General features: G+C 38.4%; 1 protein-coding gene across 1 annotated transcript in view; it reads right to left on the bottom strand.

Moving 5' to 3' along the window:
* Nucleotides 1-19,161, bottom strand: part of cnih2 (cornichon family AMPA receptor auxiliary protein 2) — a 48,569-nt gene that overhangs the window by 27,244 nt on the left and 2,164 nt on the right. Inside the window, exons 2-3 of the mRNA XM_029620741.2 lie at nucleotides 16,916-16,984; nucleotides 16,117-16,164 (exon numbers count right to left, since the gene is read on the bottom strand). Coding sequence (XP_029476601.1) covers nucleotides 16,117-16,164; nucleotides 16,916-16,984 — 117 coding nt within the window. The remainder of the gene's footprint in view (nucleotides 1-16,116; nucleotides 16,165-16,915; nucleotides 16,985-19,161) is intronic.

The raw sequence follows: 19,161 nt of genomic DNA, 5'->3' as shown, positions 1-19,161 counted from the left end.
GGATCAGTTATGATTTTCATATGGAATGATTGTGGCAGGGATCAGTTATGATTTTCATATGGAATCAGTTATGATTTTCATATGGAATGAGAGTGGTAGGGATCAGTTATGATTTTCATATGGAATGATTGTGGCAGGGATCAGTTATGATTTTCATATGGAATGAGAGTGGCAGGGATCAGTTATGATTTTCATATGGAATGAGAGTGGTAGGGATCAGTTATGATTTTCATATGGAATGAGAGTGGCAGGGATCATGTTTTCATATGGAATTTTCATATGGAATGAGAGTGGTAGGGATCAGTTATGATTTTCATATGGAATGATTGTGGCAGGGATCAGTTATGATTTTCATATGGAATGAGAGTGGTAGGGATCAGTTATGATTTTCATATGGAATGAGAGTGGTAGGGATCAGTTATGATTTTCATATGGAATGATTGTGGCAGGGATCAGTTATGATTTTCATATGGAATTTTCATATGATTTTCATATGGAATGATTGTGGCAGGGATCAGTTATGATTTTCATATGGAATGAGAGTGGCAGGGATCAGTTATGATTTTCATATGGAATGATTGTGGCAGGATCAGTTATGATTTTCATATGGAATGAGAGTGGCAGGGATCAGTTATGATTTTCATATGGAATGAGAGTGGCAGGGATCAGTTATGATTTTCATATGGAATGAGAGTGGTAGGGATCAGTTATGATTTTCATATGGAATGATTGTGGCAGGGATCAGTTATGATTTTCATATGGAATGAGAGTGGTAGGGATCAGTTATGATTTTCATATGGAATGATTGTGGCAGGGATCAGTTATGATTTTCATATGGAATGAGAGTGGTAGGGATCAGTTATGATTTTCATATGGAATGAATTGTGGCAGGGATCAGTTATGATTTTCATATGGAATGAGAGTGGCAGGGATCAGTTATGATTTTCATATGGAATGAGAGTGGTAGGGATCAGTTATGATTTTCATATGGAATGAGAGTGGCAGGGATCAGTTATGATTTTCATATGGAATGATTGTGGCAGGGATCAGTTATGATTTTCATATGGAATGAGAGTGGCAGGGATCAGTTATGATTTTCATATGGAATGAGAGTGGCAGGGATCAGTTATGATTTTCAATGTTAGGGATGATTTTCATATGGAATGAGAGTGGTAGGGATCAGTTATGATTTTCATATGGAATGATTGTGGCAGGGATCAGTTATGATTTTCATATGGAATGAGAGTGGTAGGGATCAGTTATGATTTTCATATGGAATGATTGTGGCAGGGATCAGTTATGATTTTCATATGGAATGAGAGTGGTAGGGATCAGTTATGATTTTCATATGGAATGATTGTGGCAGGGATCAGTTATGATTTTCATATGGAATGAGAGTGGCAGGGATCAGTTATGATTTTCATATGGAATGATTGTGGCAGGGATCAGTTATGATTTTCATATGGAATGATTGTGGCAGGGATCAGTTATGATTTTCATATGGAATGAGAGTGGCAGGGATCAGTTATGATTTTCATATGGAATGAGAGTGGTAGGGATCAGTTATGATTTTCATATGGAATGATTGTGGCAGGGATCAGTTATGATTTTCATATGGAATGATTGAGGGATCAGTGATTTTCATATGGAATGAGGGATCAGTTATGATTTTCATATGGAATGATTGTGGCAGGGATCAGTTATGATTTTCATATGGAATGAGAGTGGTAGGGATCAGTTATGATTTTCATATGGAATGATTGTGGCAGGGATCAGTTATGATTTTCATATGGAATGAGAGTGGCAGGGATCAGTTATGATTTTCATATGGAATGAGGGATCAGTTATGATTTTCATATGGAATGAGGGATCAGTTATGATTTTCATATGGAATGATTGGCAGGGATCAGTTATGATTTTCATATGGAATGAGGGATCAGTTATGATTTTCAGGGATCAGTTATGATTTTCATATGGAATGAGAGTGGCAGGGATCAGTTATGATTTTCATATGGAATGATTGTGGCAGGGATCAGTTATGATTTTCATATGGAATGAGAGTGGTAGGGATCAGTTATGATTTTCATATGGAATGATTGTGGCAGGGATCAGTTATGATTTTTCATATGGAATGAGAGTGGCAGGGATCAGTTATGATTTTCATATGGAATGATTGTGGCAGGGATCAGTTATGATTTTCATATGGAATGAGAGTGGTAGGGATCAGTTATGATTTTCATATGGAATGATTGTGGCAGGGATCAGTTATGATTTTCATATGGAATGATGAGTGGTAGGGATCAGTTATGATTTTCATATGGAATGAGAGTGGCAGGGATCAGTTATGATTTTCATATGGAATGATTGTGGCAGGGATCAGTTATGATTTTCATATGGAATGAGAGTGGCAGGGATCAGTTATGATTTTCATATGGAATGAGAGTGGTAGGGATCAGTTATGATTTTCATATGGAATGAGAGTGGTAGGGATCAGTTATGATTTTCATATGGAATGATTGTGGAATGTGATTGTGGCAGGGATCAGTTATGATTTTCATATGGAATGATTGTGGCAGGGATCAGTTATGAATTTTCATATGGAATGAGAGTGGTAGGGATCAGTTATGATTTTCATATGGAATGATTGTGGCAGGGATCAGTTATGATTTTCATATGGAATGAGAGTGGCAGGGATCAGTTATGATTTTCATATGGAATGAGGTTGTGGCAGGGATCAGTTATGATTTTCATATGGAATGAGAGTGGCAGGGATCAGTTATGATTTTCATATGGAATGATTGTGGCAGGGATCAGTTATGATTTTCATATGGAATGAGAGTGGCAGGGATCAGTTATGATTTTCATATGGAATGAGAGTGGCAGGGATCAGTTATGATTTTCATATGGAATGAGAGTGGTAGGGATCAGTTATGATTTTCATATGGAATGATTGTGGCAGGGATCAGTTATGATTTTCATATGGAATGAGAGTGGTAGGGATCAGTTATGATTTTCATATGGAATGATTGTGGGCAGGGATCAGTTATGATTTTCATATGGAATGAGAGTGGTAGGGATCAGTTATGATTTTCATATGGAATGATTGTGGCAGGGATCAGTTATGATTTTTCATATGGAATGAGAGTGGCAGGGATCAGTTATGATTTTCATATGGAATGAGAGTGGTAGGGATCAGTTATGATTTTCATATGGAATGAGAGTGGGCAGGGATCAGTTATGATTTTCATATGGAATGAGAGTGGTAGGGATCAGTTATGATTTTCATATGGAATGAGAGTGGCAGGGATCAGTTATGATTTTCATATGGAATGATTGTGGCAGGGATCAGTTATGATTTTCATATGGAATGAGAGTGGCAGGGATCAGTTATGATTTTCATATGGAATGAGAGTGGCAGGGATCAGTTATGATTTTCATATGGAATGAGAGTGGCAGGGATCAGTTATGATTTTCATATGGAATGAGAGTGGCAGGGATCAGTTATGATTTTCATATGGAATGAGAGTGGCAGGGATCAGTTATGATTTTCATATGGAATGAGAGTGGCAGGGATCAGTTATGATTTTCATATGGAATGAGAGTGGTAGGGATCAGTTATGATTTTCATATGGAATGATTGTGGCAGGGATCAGTTATGATTTTCATATGGAATGAGAAAGTGGTAGGGATCAGTTATGATTTTCATATGGAATGATTGTGGCAGGGATCAGTTATGATTTTCATATGGAATGAGAGTGGTAGGGATCAGTTATGATTTTCATATGGAATGATTGTGGCAGGGATCAGTTATGATTTTCATATGGAATGAGAGTGGCAGGGATCAGTTATGATTTTCATATGGAATGAGAGTGGTAGGGATCAGTTATGATTTTCATATGGAATGAGAGTGGCAGGGATCAGTTATGATTTTCATATGGAATGAGAGTGGTAGGGATCAGTTATGATTTTCATATGGAATGAGAGTGGCAGGGATCAGTTATGATTTTCATATGGAATGATTGTGGCAGGGATCAGTTATGATTTTCATATGGAATGAGAGTGGCAGGGATCAGTTATGATTTTCATATGGAATGAGAGATTTTCATATGGAATAGGGATCAGTTATGATTTTCATATGGAATGATTGAGTGGTAGGGATCAGTTATGATTTTCATATGGAATGAGAGTGGCAGGGATCAGTTATGATTTCCATATGGAATGAGAGTGGTAGGGATCAGTTATGATTTTCATATGGAATGATTGTGGCAGGGATCAGTTATGATTTTCATATGGAATGAGAGTGGCAGTGATCAGTTATGATTTTCATATGGAATGAGAGTGGCAGGGATCAGTTATGATTTTCATATGGAATGAGAGTGGCAGGGATCAGTTATGATTTTCATATGGAATGAGAGTGGCAGGGATCAGTTATGATTTTCATATGGAATGATTGTGGCAGGGATCAGTTATGATTTTCATATGGAATGAGAGTGGTAGGGATCAGTTATGATTTTCATATGGAATGATTGTGGCAGGGATCAGTTATGATTTTCATATGGAATGAGAGTGGTAGGGATCAGTTATGATTTTCATATGGAATGATTGTGGCAGGGATCAGTTATGATTTTCATATAGAATGATTGTGGCAGGGATCAGTTATGATTTTCATATGGAATTAGAGTGGTAGGGATCAGTTATGATTTTCATATGGAATGAGAGTGGCAGGGATCAGTTATGATTTTCATATGGAATGAGAGTGGTAGGGATCAGTTATGATTTTCATATGGAATGAGAGTGGCAGGGATCAGTTATGATTTTCATATGGAATGATTGTGGAAGGGATCAGTTATGAATTTTCATATGGAATGAGAGTGGCAGGGATCAGTTATGATTTTCATATGGAATGATTGAGTGGTAGGGATCAGTTATGATTTTCATATGGAATGAGAGTGGCAGGGATCAGTTATGATTTTCATATGGAATGAGAGTGGTAGGGATCAGTTATGATTTTCATATGGAATGAGAGTGGCAGGGATCAGTTATGATTTTCATATGGAATGATTGTGGCAGGGATCAGTTATGATTTTCATATGGAATTAGAGTGGCAGGGATCAGTTATGATTTTCATATGGAATGAATGAGTGGCAGGGATCAGTTATGATTTTCATATGGAATGAGAGTGGCAGGGATCAGTTATGATTTTCATATGGAATGATTGTGGCAGGGATCAGTTATGATTTTCATATGGAATGAGAGTGGCAGGGATCAGTTATGATTTTCATATGGAATGATTGTGGCAGGGATCAGTTATGATTTTCATATGGAATGAGAGTGGCAGGGATCAGTTATGATTTTCATATGGAATGATTGTGGCAGGGATCAGTTATGATTTTCATATGGAATGAGAGTGGCAGGGATCAGTTATGATTTTCATATGGAATGATTATGGCAGGGATCAGTTATGATTTTCATATGGAATGAGAGTGGCAGGGATCAGTTATGATTTTCATATGGAATGAGAGTGGCAGGGATCAGTTATGATTTTCATATGGAATGAGAGTGGTAGGGATCAGTTATGATTTTCATATGGAATGATTGTGGCAGGGATCAGTTATGATTTTCATATGGAATGAGAGTGGTAGGGATCAGTTATGATTTTCATATGGAATGATTGTGGCAGGGATCAGTTATGATTTTCATATGGAATGATTGTGGCAGGGATCAGTTATGATTTTCATATGGAATGAGAGTGGTAGGGATCAGTTATGATTTTCATATGGAATGAGAGTGGCAGGGATCAGTTATGATTTTCATATGGAATGAGAGTGGTAGGGATCAGTTATGATTTTCATATGGAATGAGAGTGGCAGGGATCAGTTATGATTTTCATATGGAATGAGAGTGGTAGGGATCAGTTATGATTTTCATATGGAATGAGAGTGGCAGGGATCAGTTATGATTTTCATATGGAATGATTGTGGCAGGGATCAGTTATGATTTTCATATGGAATTAGAGTGGCAGGGATCAGTTATGATTTTCATATGGAATGAGAGTGGCAGGGATCAGTTATGATTTTCATATGGAATGAGAGTGGCAGGGATCAGTTATGATTTTCATATGGAATGATTGTGGCAGGGATCAGTTATGATTTTCATATGGAATGAGAGTGGCAGGGATCAGTTATGATTTTCATATGGAATGATTGTGGCAGGGATCAGTTATGATTTTCATATGGAATGAGAGTGGCAGGGATCAGTTATGATTTTCATATGGAATGATTGTGGCAGGGATCAGTTATGATTTTCATATGGAATGAGAGTGGCAGGGATCAGTTATGATTTTCATATGGAATGATTATGGCAGGGATCAGTTATGATTTTCATATGGAATGAGAGTGGCAGGGATCAGTTATGATTTTCATATGGAATGAGAGTGGCAGGGATCAGTTATGATTTTCATATGGAATGAGAGTGGTAGGGATCAGTTATGATTTTCATATGGAATGATTGTGGCAGGGATCAGTTATGATTTTCATATGGAATGAGAGTGGTAGGGATCAGTTATGATTTTCATATGGAATGAGAGTGGTAGGGATCAGTTATGATTTTCATATGGAATGATTGTGGCAGGGATCAGTTATGATTTTCATATGGAATGAGAGTGGCAGGGATCAGTTATGATTTTCATATGGAATGAGAGTGGCAGGGATCAGATCATTTTCATATGATTTTTTTCATATGGAATGATTATGGCAGGGATCAGTTATGATTTTCATATGGAATGAGAGTGGCAGGGATCAGTTATGATTTTCATATGGAATGAGAGTGGCAGGGATCAGTTATGATTTTCATATGGAATGAGAGTGGTAGGGATAGGGATCAGTTATGATTTTCATATGGAATGATTGTGGCAGGGATCAGTTATGATTTTCATATGGAATGAGAGTGGTAGGGATCAGTTATGATTTTCATATGGAATGATTGTGGCAGGGATCAGTTATGATTTTCATATGGAATGATTGTGGCAGGGATCAGTTATGATTTTCATATGGAATGAGAGTGGTAGGGATCAGTTATGATTTTCATATGGAATGAGAGTGGCAGGGATCAGTTATGATTTTCATATGGAATGAGAGTGGTAGGGATCAGTTATGATTTTCATATGGAATGAGAGTGGCAGGGATCAGTTATGATTTTCATATGGAATGATTGTGGAAGGGATCAGTTATGATTTTCATATGGAATGAGAGTGGCAGGGATCAGTTATGATTTTCATATGGAATGAGAGTGGTAGGGATCAGTTATGATTTTCATATGGAATGAGAGTGGCAGGGATCAGTTATGATTTTCATATGGAATGAGAGTGGTAGGGATCAGTTATGATTTTCATATGGAATGAGAGTGGCAGGGATCAGTTATGATTTTCATATGGAATGATTGTGGCAGGGATCAGTTATGATTTTCATATGGAATGAGAGTGGCAGGGATCAGTTATGATTTTCATATGGAATGAGAGTGGCAGGGATCAGTTATGATTTTCATATGGAATGAGAGTGGCAGGGATCAGTTATGATTTTCATATGGAATGATTGTGGCAGGGATCAGTTATGATTTTCATATGGAATGAGAGTGGCAGGGATCAGTTATGATTTTCATATGGAATGATTGTGGCAGGGATCAGTTATGATTTTCATATGGAATGAGAGTGGTAGGGATCAGTTATGATTTTCATATGGAATGATTGTGGCAGGGATCAGTTATGATTTTCATATGGAATGAGAGTGGCAGGGATCAGTTATGATTTTCATATGGAATGAGAGTGGTAGGGATCAGTTATGATTTTCATATGGAATGAGAGTGGCAGGGATCAGTTATGATTTTCATATGGAATGAGAGTGGTAGGGATCAGTTATGATTTTCATATGGAATGAGAGTGGCAGGGATCAGTTATGATTTTCATATGGAATGATTGTGGCAGGGATCAGTTATGATTTTCATATGGAATGAGAGTGGCAGGGATCAGTTATGATTTTCATATGGAATGAGAGTGGTAGGGATCAGTTATGATTTTCATATGGAATGAGAGTGGTAGGGATCAGTTATGATTTTCATATGGAATGATTGTGGCAGGGATCAGTTATGATTTTCATATGGAATGAGAGTGGCAGGGATCAGTTATGATTTTCATATGGAATGGAATGAGAGTGGTAGGGATCAGTTATGATTTTCATATGGAATGATTGTGGCAGGGATCAGTTATGATTTTCATATGGAATGATTGTGGCAGGGATCAGTTATGATTTTCATATGGAATGAGAGTGGCAGGGATCAGTTATGATTTTCATATGGAATGAGAGTGGCAGGGATCAGTTATGATTTTCATATGGAATGAGAGTGGTAGGGATCAGTTATGATTTTCATATGGAATGAGAGTGGCAGGGATCAGTTATGATTTTCATATGGAATGATTGTGGCAGGGATCAGTTATGATTTTCATATGGAATGAGAGTGGCAGGGATCAGTTATGATTTTCATATGGAATGAGAGTGGTAGGGATCAGTTATGATTTTCATATGGAATGAGAGTGGTAGGGATCAGTTATGATTTTCATATGGAATGATTGTGGCAGGGATCAGTTATGATTTTCATATGGAATGAGAGTGGCAGGGATCAGTTATGATTTTCATATGGAATGAGAGTGGTAGGGATCAGTTATGATTTTCATATGGAATGATTGTGGCAGGGATCAGTTATGATTTTCATATGGAATGAGAGTGGCAGGGATCAGTTATGATTTTCATATGGAAGGATTGTGGCAGGGATCAGTTATGATTTTCATATGGAATGAGAGTGGCAGGGATCAGTTATGATTTTCATATGGAATGATTTTCATATGAATGTGGCAGGGATCAGTTATGATTTTCATATGGAATGAGAGTGGTAGGGATCAGTTATGATTTTCATATGGAATGAGTGGCAGGGATCAGTTATGATTTTCATATGGAATGAGAGTGGTAGGGATCAGTTATGATTTTCATATGGAATGAGAGTGGCAGGGATCAGTTATGATTTTCATATGGAATGATTGTGCAGGGATCAGTTATGATTTTCATATGGAATGAGAGTGGCAGGGATCAGTTATGATTTTCATATGGAATGAGAGTGGTAGGGATCAGTTATGATTTTCATATGGAATGAGAGTGGCAGGGATCAGTTATGATTTTCATATGGAATGATTGTGGCAGGGATCAGTTATGATTTTCATATGGAATTAGAGTGGCAGGGATCAGTTATGATTTTCATATGGAATGAGAGTGTTATGATTTTCAGGGATCAGTTATGATTTTCATATGGAATGAGAGTGGCAGGGATCAGTTATGATTTTCATATGGAATGATTGTGGCAGGGATCAGTTATGATTTTCATATGGAATGAGAGTGGCAGGGATCAGTTATGATTTTCATATGGAATGATTGTGGCAGGGATCAGTTATGATTTTCATATGGAATGAGAGTGGCAGGGATCAGTTATGATTTTCATATGGAATGATTGTGGCAGGGATCAGTTATGATTTTCATATGGAATGAGAGGAATGAGAGGGATCAGGGATTTTCAGTTATGATTTTTTCATATGGAATGATTGTGGCAGGGATCAGTTATGATTTTCATATGGAATGAGAGTGGCAGGGATCAGTTATGATTTTCATATGGAATGATTGTGGCAGGGATCAGTTATGATTTTCATATGGAATGAGAGTGGTAGGGATCAGTTATGATTTTCATATGGAATGAGAGTGGTAGGGATCAGTTATGATTTTCATATGGAATGATTGTGGCAGGGATCAGTTATGATTTTCATATGGAATGAGAGTGGTAGGGATCAGTTATGATTTTCATATGGAATGATTGTGGAATGAGAGTGGCAGGGATCAGTTATGATTTTCATATGGAATGAGAGTGGTAGGGATCAGTTATGATTTTCATATGGAATGATTGTGGCAGGGATCAGTTATGATTTTCATATGGAATGAGAGTGGCAGGGATCAGTTATGATTTTCATATGGAATGAGAGTGGTAGGGATCAGTTATGATTTTCATATGGAATGAGAGTGGCAGGGATCAGTTATGATTTTCATATGGAATGAGAGTGGTAGGGATCAGTTATGATTTTCATATGGAATGAGAGTGGCAGGGATCAGTTATGATTTTCATATGGAATGATTGTGGCAGGGATCAGTTATGATTTTCATATGGAATGAGAGTGGCAGGGATCAGTTATGATTTTCATATGGAATGAGTGGTAGGGATCAGTTATGATTTTCATATGGAATGAGAGTGGTAGGGATCAGTTATGATTTTCATATGGAATGATTGTGGCAGGGATCAGTTATGATTTTCATATGGAATGAGAGTGGCAGGGATCAGTTATGATTTTCATATGGAATGAGAGTGGTAGGGATCAGTTGTGATTTTCATATGGAATGATTGTGGCAGGGATCAGTTATGATTTTCATATGGAATGATTGTGGCAGGGATCAGTTATGATTTTCATATGGAATGAGAGTGGCAGGGATCAGTTATGATTTTCATATGGAATGAGAGTGGCAGGGATCAGTTATGATTTTCATATGGAATGAGAGTGGTAGGGATCAGTTATGATTTTCATATGGAATGAGAGTGGCAGGGATCAGTTATGATTTTCATATGGAATGATTGTGGCAGGGATCAGTTATGATTTTCATATGGAATGAGAGTGGCAGGGATCAGTTATGATTTTCATATGGAATGAGAGTGGTAGGGATCAGTTATGACTTTCATATGGAATGAGAGTGTTAGGGATCAGTTATGATTTTCATATGGAATGATTGTGGCAGGGATCAGTTATGATTTTCATATGGAATGAGAGTGGCAGGGATCAGTTATGATTTTCATATGGAATGAGAGTGGTAGGGATCAGTTGTGATTTTCATATGGAATGATTGTGGCAGGGATCAGTTATGATTTTCATATGGAATGAGAGTGGCAGGGATCAGTTATGATTTTCATATGGAAGGATTGTGGCAGGGATCAGTTATGATTTTCATATGGAATGAGAGTGGCAGGGATCAGTTATGATTTTCATATGGAATGATTGTGGCAGGGATCAGTTATGATTTTCATATGGAATGAGAGTGGCAGGGATCAGTTATGATTTTCATATGGAATGAGAGTGGCAGGGATCAGTTATGATTTTCATATGGAATGAGAGTGGTAGGGATCAGTTATGATTTTCATATGGAATGATTGTGGCAGGGATCAGTTATGATTTTCATATGGAATGAGAGTGGTAGGGATCAGTTATGATTTTCATATGGAATGATTGTGGCAGGGATCAGTTATGATTTTCATATGGAATGAGAGTGGTAGGGATCAGTTATGATTTTCATATGGAATGATTGTGGCAGGGATCAGTTATGATTTTCATATGGAATGAGAGTGGCAGGGATCAGTTATGATTTTCATATGGAATGAGAGTGGTAGGGATCAGTTATGATTTTCATATGGAATGAGAGTGGCAGGGATCAGTTATGATTTTCATATGGAATGAGAGTGGTAGGGATCAGTTGTGATTTTCATATGGAATGATTGTGGCAGGGATCAGTTATGATTTTCATATGGAATGAGAGTGGCAGGGATCAGTTATGATTTTCATATGGAATGAGATTGTGGCAGGGATCAGTTATGATTTTCATATGGAATGAGAGTGGCAGGGATCAGTTATGATTTTCATATGGAATGATTGTGGATTTTTTCAGGGATCAGTTATGATTTTCATATGGAATGAGAGTGGCAGGGATCAGTTATGATTTTCATATGGAATGAGAGTGGCAGGGATCAGTTATGATTTTCATATGGAATGAGAGTGGTAGGGATCAGTTATGATTTTCATATGGAATGATTGTGGCAGGGATCAGTTATGATTTTCATATGGAATGAGAGTGGTAGGGATCAGTTATGATTTTCATATGGAATGATTGTGGCAGGGATCAGTTATGATTTTCATATGGAATGAGAGTGGTAGGGATCAGTTATGATTTTCATATGGAATGATTGTGGCAGGGATCAGTTATGATTTTCATATGGAATGAGAGTGGCAGGGATCAGTTATGATTTTCATATGGAATGAGAGTGGTAGGGATCAGTTATGATTTTCATATGGAATGAGAGTGGCAGGGATCAGTTATGATTTTCATATGGAATGAGAGTGGTAGGGATCAGTTATGATTTTCATATGGAATGAGAGTGGCAGGGATCAGTTATGATTTTCATATGGAATGATTGTGGCAGGGATCAGTTATGATTTTCATATGGAATGAGAGTGGCAGGGATCAGTTATGATTTTCATATGGAATGAGAGTGGTAGGGATCAGTTATGATTTTCATATGGAATGAGAGTGGTAGGGATCAGTTATGATTTTCATATGGAATGAGAGTGGCAGGGATCAGTTATGATTTCCATATGGAATGAGAGTGGTAGGGATCAGTTATGATTTTCATATGGAATGATTGTGGCAGGGATCAGTTATGATTTTCATATGGAATGAGAGTGGCAGTGATCAGTTATGATTTTCATATGGAATGAGAGTGGCAGGGATCAGTTATGATTTTCATATGGAATGAGAGTGGCAGGGATCAGTTATGATTTTCATATGGAATGATTGTGGCAGGGATCAGTTATGATTTTCATATGGAATGAGAGTGGCAGGGATCAGTTATGATTTTCATATGGAATGAGAGTGGCAGGATCAGTTATGATTTTCATATGGAATGAGAGTGGCATATGGAGGGATCAGTTATGATTTTCATATGGAATGATTGTGGCAGGGATCAGTTATGATTTTCATATGGAATGAGAGTGGCAGGGATCAGTTATGATTTTCATATGGAATGAGAGTGGTAGGGATCAGTTATGATTTTCATATGGAATGAGAGTGGCAGGGATCAGTTATGATTTTCATATGGAATGATTGTGGCAGGGATCAGTTATGATTTTCATATGGAATGAGAGTGGCAGGGATCAGTTATGATTTTCATATGGAATGAGAGTGGCAGGGATCAGTTATGATTTTCATATGGAATGAGAGTGGCAGGGATCAGTTATGATTTTCATATGGAATGATTGTGGCAGGGATCAGTTATGATTTTCATATGGAATGAGAGTGGCAGGGATCAGTTATGATTTTCATATGGAATGAGAGTGGCAGGGATCAGTTATGATTTTCATATGGAATGAGAGTGGTAGGGATCAGTTATGATTTTCATATGGAATGATTGTGGCAGGGATCAGTTATGATTTTCATATGGAATGAGAGTGGTAGGGATCAGTTATGATTTTCATATGGAATGATTGTGGCAGGGATCAGTTATGATTTTCATATGGAATGAGAGTGGTAGGGATCAGTTATGATTTTCATATGGAATGATTGTGGCAGGGATCAGTTATGATTTTCATATGGAATGAGAGTGGCAGGGATCAGTTATGATTTTCATATGGAATGAGAGTGGCTGGGATCAGTTATGATTTTCATATGGAATGAGAGTGGTAGGGATCAGTTATGATTTTCATATGGAATGATTGTGGCAGGGATCAGTTATGATTTTCATATGGAATGAGAGTGGTAGGGATCAGTTATGATTTTCATATGGAATGATTGTGGCAGGGATCAGTTATGATTTTCATATGGAATGAGAGTGGCAGGGATCAGTTATGATTTTCATATGGAATGAGAGTGGTAGGGATCAGTTATGATTTTCATATGGAATGAGAGTGGCAGGGATCAGTTATGATTTTCATATGGAATGAGAGTGGTAGGGATCAGTTATGATTTTCATATGGAATGAGAGTGGTAGGGATCAGTTATGATTTTCATATGGAATGAGAGTGGCAGGGATCAGTTATGATTTTCATATGGAATGAGAGTGGTAGGGATCAGTTATGATTTTCATATGGAATGAGAGTGGCAGGGATCAGTTATGATTTTCATATGGAATGATTGTGGCAGGGATCAGTTATGATTTTCATATGGAATGAGAGTGGCAGGGATCAGTTATGATTTTCATATGGAATGAGAGTGGTAGGGATCAGTTATGATTTTCATATGGAATGAGAGTGGCAGGGATCAGTTATGATTTTCATATGGAATGATTGTGGCAGGGATCAGTTATGATTTTCATATGGAATGAGAGTGGTAGGGATCAGTTATGATTTTCATATGGAATGAGAGTGGCAGGGATCAGTTATGATTTTCATATGGAATGAGAGTGGTAGGGATCAGTTATGATTTTCATATGGAATGATTGTGGCAGGGATCAGTTATGATTTTCATATGGAATGAGAGTGGTAGGGATCAGTTATGATTTTCATATGGAATGATTGTGGCAGGGATCAGTTATGATTTTCATATGGAATGAGAGTGGCAGGGATCAGTTATGATTTTCATATGGAATGAGAGTGGTAGGGATCAGTTATGATTTTCATATGGAATGAGAGTGGCAGGGATCAGTTATGATTTTCATATGGAATGAGAGTGGTAGGGATCAGTTATGATTTTCATATGGAATGAGAGTGGCAGGGATCGGTTATGATTTTCATATGGAATGAGAGTGGTAGGGATCGGTTATGATTTTCATATGGAATGAGAGTGGCAGGGATCAGTTATGATTTTCATGATTTATGATTTTCATATGGAATGAGAGTGGTAGGGATCAGTTATGATTTTCATATGGAATGAGAGTGGTAGGGATCAGTTATGATTTTCATATGGAATGAGGAGGGATCAGTTATGATTTTCATATGGAATGAGAGTGGTAGGGATCAGTTATGATTTTCATATGGAATGAGAGTGGTAGGGATCAGTTATGATTTTCATATGGAATGATTGTGGCAGGGATCAGTTATGATTTTCATATGGAATGAGAGTGGCAGGGATCAGTTATGATTTTCATATGGAATGAGAGTGGCAGGGATCAGTTATGATTTTCATATGGAATGAGAGTGGTAGGGATCAGTTATGATTTTCATATGGAATGAGAGTGGTAGGGATCAGTTATGATTTTCATATGGAATGAGAGTGGCAGGGATCAGTTATGATTTCCATATGGAATGAGAGTGGTAGGGATCAGTTATGATTTTCATATGGAATGAGAGTGGCAGGGATCAGTTATGATTTTCATATGGAATGATTGTGGCAGGGATCAGTTATGATTTTCATATGGAATGAGAGTGGTAGGGATCAGTTATGATTTTCATATGGAATGAGAGTGGCAGGGATCAGTTATGATTTTCATATGGAATGAGAGTGGTAGGGATCAGTTATGATTTTCATATGGAATGATTGTGGCAGGGATCAGTTATGATTTTCATATGGAATGAGAGTGGTAGGGATCAGTTATGATTTTCATATGGAATGAGAGTGGCAGGGATCAGTTATGATTTTCATATGGAATGAGAGTGGTAGGGATCAGTTATGATTTTCATATGGAATGAGAGTGGCAGGGATCAGTTATGATTTTCATATGGAATGAGAGTGGTAGGGATCAGTTATGATTTTCATATGGAATGATTGTGGCAGGGATCAGTTATGATTTTCATATGGAATGAGAGTGGTAGGGATCAGTTATGATTTTCATATGGAATGAGAGTGGCAGGGATCAGTTATGATTTTCATAAAAGCCTGCTGGCCTCCAGGTGTTCCCTCCTTCAATCTCTCCTCATCGACTCTACAGCTTGTCCATTAACACTGACAAAGAAAATTAGAGAGTGGTGGCGGTATAGAAAGCCAGGTAATTATAGTGTGTGTGTGTGTGTGTGTGTGTGTGTGTGTGTGTGTGTGTGTGTGTGTGTGTGTGTGTGTGTGTGTGTGTGTGTGTGTGTGTGAGTGTCTGAGAGTAAGAGAGAGAATGAGAAGGTGGGCTACAGGCAGGAAGGGAAGATGTGAATCAATCCGTCTCAGTCCTGTAAATAGATGCGTAGATCTTCTCTCCCACAAGGTGTGTGTGTGTGTGTGTGTGTGTGTGTGTGTGTGTGTGTGTGTGTGTGTGTGTGTGTGTGTGCGTGCCTTGGAGCCACTTACTGACCTTCCGCAGCAGGTTGCATATTCTTTCAATATTCAGAATTCTTTCCCTCTGAAAAGTGAACAGAGAGAAAGGAGAGTCAGATATGGAGAGTCAGATATTTGGAGTCAGATATGGGGAGTCAGATATGGGGAGTCAGATATGGAGAGTCAGATATGGAGAGTCAGATATGGAGAGTCAGATACGGAGAGTCAGATATGGAGAGTCAGAAATGGAGAGTCAGAAATGGAGAGTCAGATATGGAGAGTCAGATATGGGGAGTCAGATATGGGGAGTCAGATATGGGGAGTCAGATATGGAGAGTCACATATGGGGAGTCAGATATGGGGAGTCAGATATGGAGAGTCAGAAATGGGGAGTCAGATATGGAGAGTCAGATATGGGGAGTCAGATATGGGGAGTCAGATATGGAGAGTCAGATATGGGGAGTCAGATATAGGGAGTCAGATATGGAGAGTCAGATATGGAGAGTCAGATATGGAGTGTCAGATATGGAGAGTCAGATACAGAACGTTATTGTGTAGCTATTTTAGATGAAGGAACCCTCAGCACAAATATCACTGGCAAAATAGAAGCAACGTTACATTGAGTAAATGCTTCACACATGATAAATAAATAGATAAATAAATAAAGGTTTTTCTATTTGAATAAATTGCCATAGTCTATGTGTGTCTGTCTGTCTGCCTGTCTGTCTATAGTGCTCTACTCTTCACAGCTGAGTGGCCGTGACTGTAGATGGGCTCATAGAACTGGGTCACACTTCACAGAACTCCCCTCCCTTTCATAAAGCAGGGGGCCTTACCGCTCTGGTGGGGTTGCTCTGATCGATTGGGTTCTTGAAGTCTGTGCACAGCTCATCAAACGCAATAATCTAAAAACACATGTACAGTGTATACGGTTACATTTTCTGTCATTTGCATTGGATAAAGATACATTAATATTGAATGTAAATGGATGGTGTTTTCTTTCACATTCACAATGCTTTATTCTCGATAAATTCCAATCATATCCCTTTTAGCCTCTTTTCACAAGATTTCTTATCATCTTAAAGAGGTAATCGGCAGTTGCCAGAAACATTTTGGACTTGTAAATTTATGATATGTACACATTGATTCTTGAAGAATATAATTTATAATGCCTCGTGAGTTTAGCTCAACTGTCATACCCCATCAGAGCCCAAAATATAAGCTTGTTTTACTCCAATGTTTTTAAACAATGTCAATGTAAACAAACACTATATGGCCTCACAACATGGTTAAAGCTATAATTTTGGTCAGTCCTTGCATCCATAGCTACATATTTCCAGCTCCATACCTCAGCTTTTTACCAAATGAGGGGCGGGAGTTCTTCTGTTATTGTGTCAACTGCTGATTGCCGCATTAAGTTTGCAATTCCCATACCTCCATTCATCCTTTTATATCTTTCAAATCCTTAGTCTCTCTCTGTTTCTCTCTGTTTCTTAGATCTCCATCTAAGCATCCCTCTCTGCCTCTCAACATTCCTCTCTCCCTGTGACATCCATCTTTCCCTTTCAGAAACCAATGTAACGCTCCACATCTGTATTTTACTTTCAACAACACCTTTCCACCTAATAGATCTAAACCACTCCCTCTTTTCGGCCCGTGCTATCCGGGATCCTTGGAACGTCCCTACCCCTTTGAAGTTGAAATGTAAAATGGTTAAGGTAAGCGTTAGGGTTAGATACGGGTTATGGTTAGGGTAGGGGTTAAGGTTAGGGTAGGGATGTCCCAAGGATCCCGGATAGCACAACCCCCTATTCTCTGTTTCACGCTCCTCTTCGTAGTAAACAGATACAGTTTCCATAGTGATCTGATGAGCCCCTTAGCGGGCACCATGGTTACTATAGAAGTGAACAAGCCATCTCATTGGTTGAAAGACACACAGAGATGGGGGTCGCAAACCATGGATGGAGGCAGATGGGGGTAAGGGGTGGAACAAAATGATAGTTTGATAAGCATTCTCAATAACATGGTTCGTTGCTGACGCATACACACACTCTATCCCACCTTTTACCTTCCCCTTCTCTCACACAGGTACATACACACGCATCTCTCCCACAAACACAAACACACACACATTGACTGACTCACATGCAGTGCAGTCTCACCCACTAGTCAATTTAGTAGTCAATACTTACAGTAATTTCAAACCAGTCGTTTGTAATGATCTGATAATGCTGTGTTGAATTTCAAATGAACAATGTCTCCCTCGACAGAAGGCTATAGCTGAGAGAGATGAGCTCTGGCCTTTGTGCAGTCTGTGTCTGAGGCTTTAGACATGTAGAATACTGATTGTGAAGAAGTCTCCAGTGACGCCTGTACAAATTCCTATCATAATTCTGCTGTCAGTAGGCTGGTCCTTATGATGAAGGTTGCATTAATGCACATATATCTCTCTCGCCCTCCATCTAATTGTCTCCCCATTCCTACTCAAATTTAAATTCCTTTTCACTAGCTCATATTAATAAACTTCCTGTTTATGGTGCCATACAGTGCCATCGGAAAGTACTCAGACCCCTAAACTTTGGGCTCCCGAGTGGCGCAGCGGTCTAAGACACTGCATGTCAATGCAAGAGGCGTCACTACAGTCTCTGGTTTGAATCCAGGCTGTATCACATCTGGCCGTGATTGGGAGTCCCATAGGGCGGTGCACAATCAATCAATCAAATTTATTTATAAAGCCCATCTTACATCAGCTGATGTCACAAAGTGCTGTACAAAAACCCAGCCTAAAACCCCAAACAGCAAGCAATGCAGATGTAGAAGCACGGTGGCTAGGAAAAATTCCCTAGAAAGGAGCGTTGTCCGGGTTTGGCATTATAAATAAGATTTTTTTCTTAACTGACTTGCCTAGTTAAATAAATAAATGTCCACATTTTGTTACGTTACAGACTTATTTTAAAATGGATTTTAAAAATAATAATCCTCAGCAATCTACACACAATACCCCATAATAACAAAGCGAAAACCGATTTTTAAAAATGTTTTTGCTAATTTATAAAAAACTAAAAAAGAAATACATTATTTA

The sequence above is a fragment of the Oncorhynchus nerka genome, linkage group LG19 (genome assembly GCF_034236695.1).
Source record: "Oncorhynchus nerka isolate Pitt River linkage group LG19, Oner_Uvic_2.0, whole genome shotgun sequence".
NCBI lineage: Eukaryota > Metazoa > Chordata > Actinopteri > Salmoniformes > Salmonidae > Oncorhynchus > Oncorhynchus nerka.
This window is presented reverse-complemented; position numbering and strand designations above follow the sequence as displayed.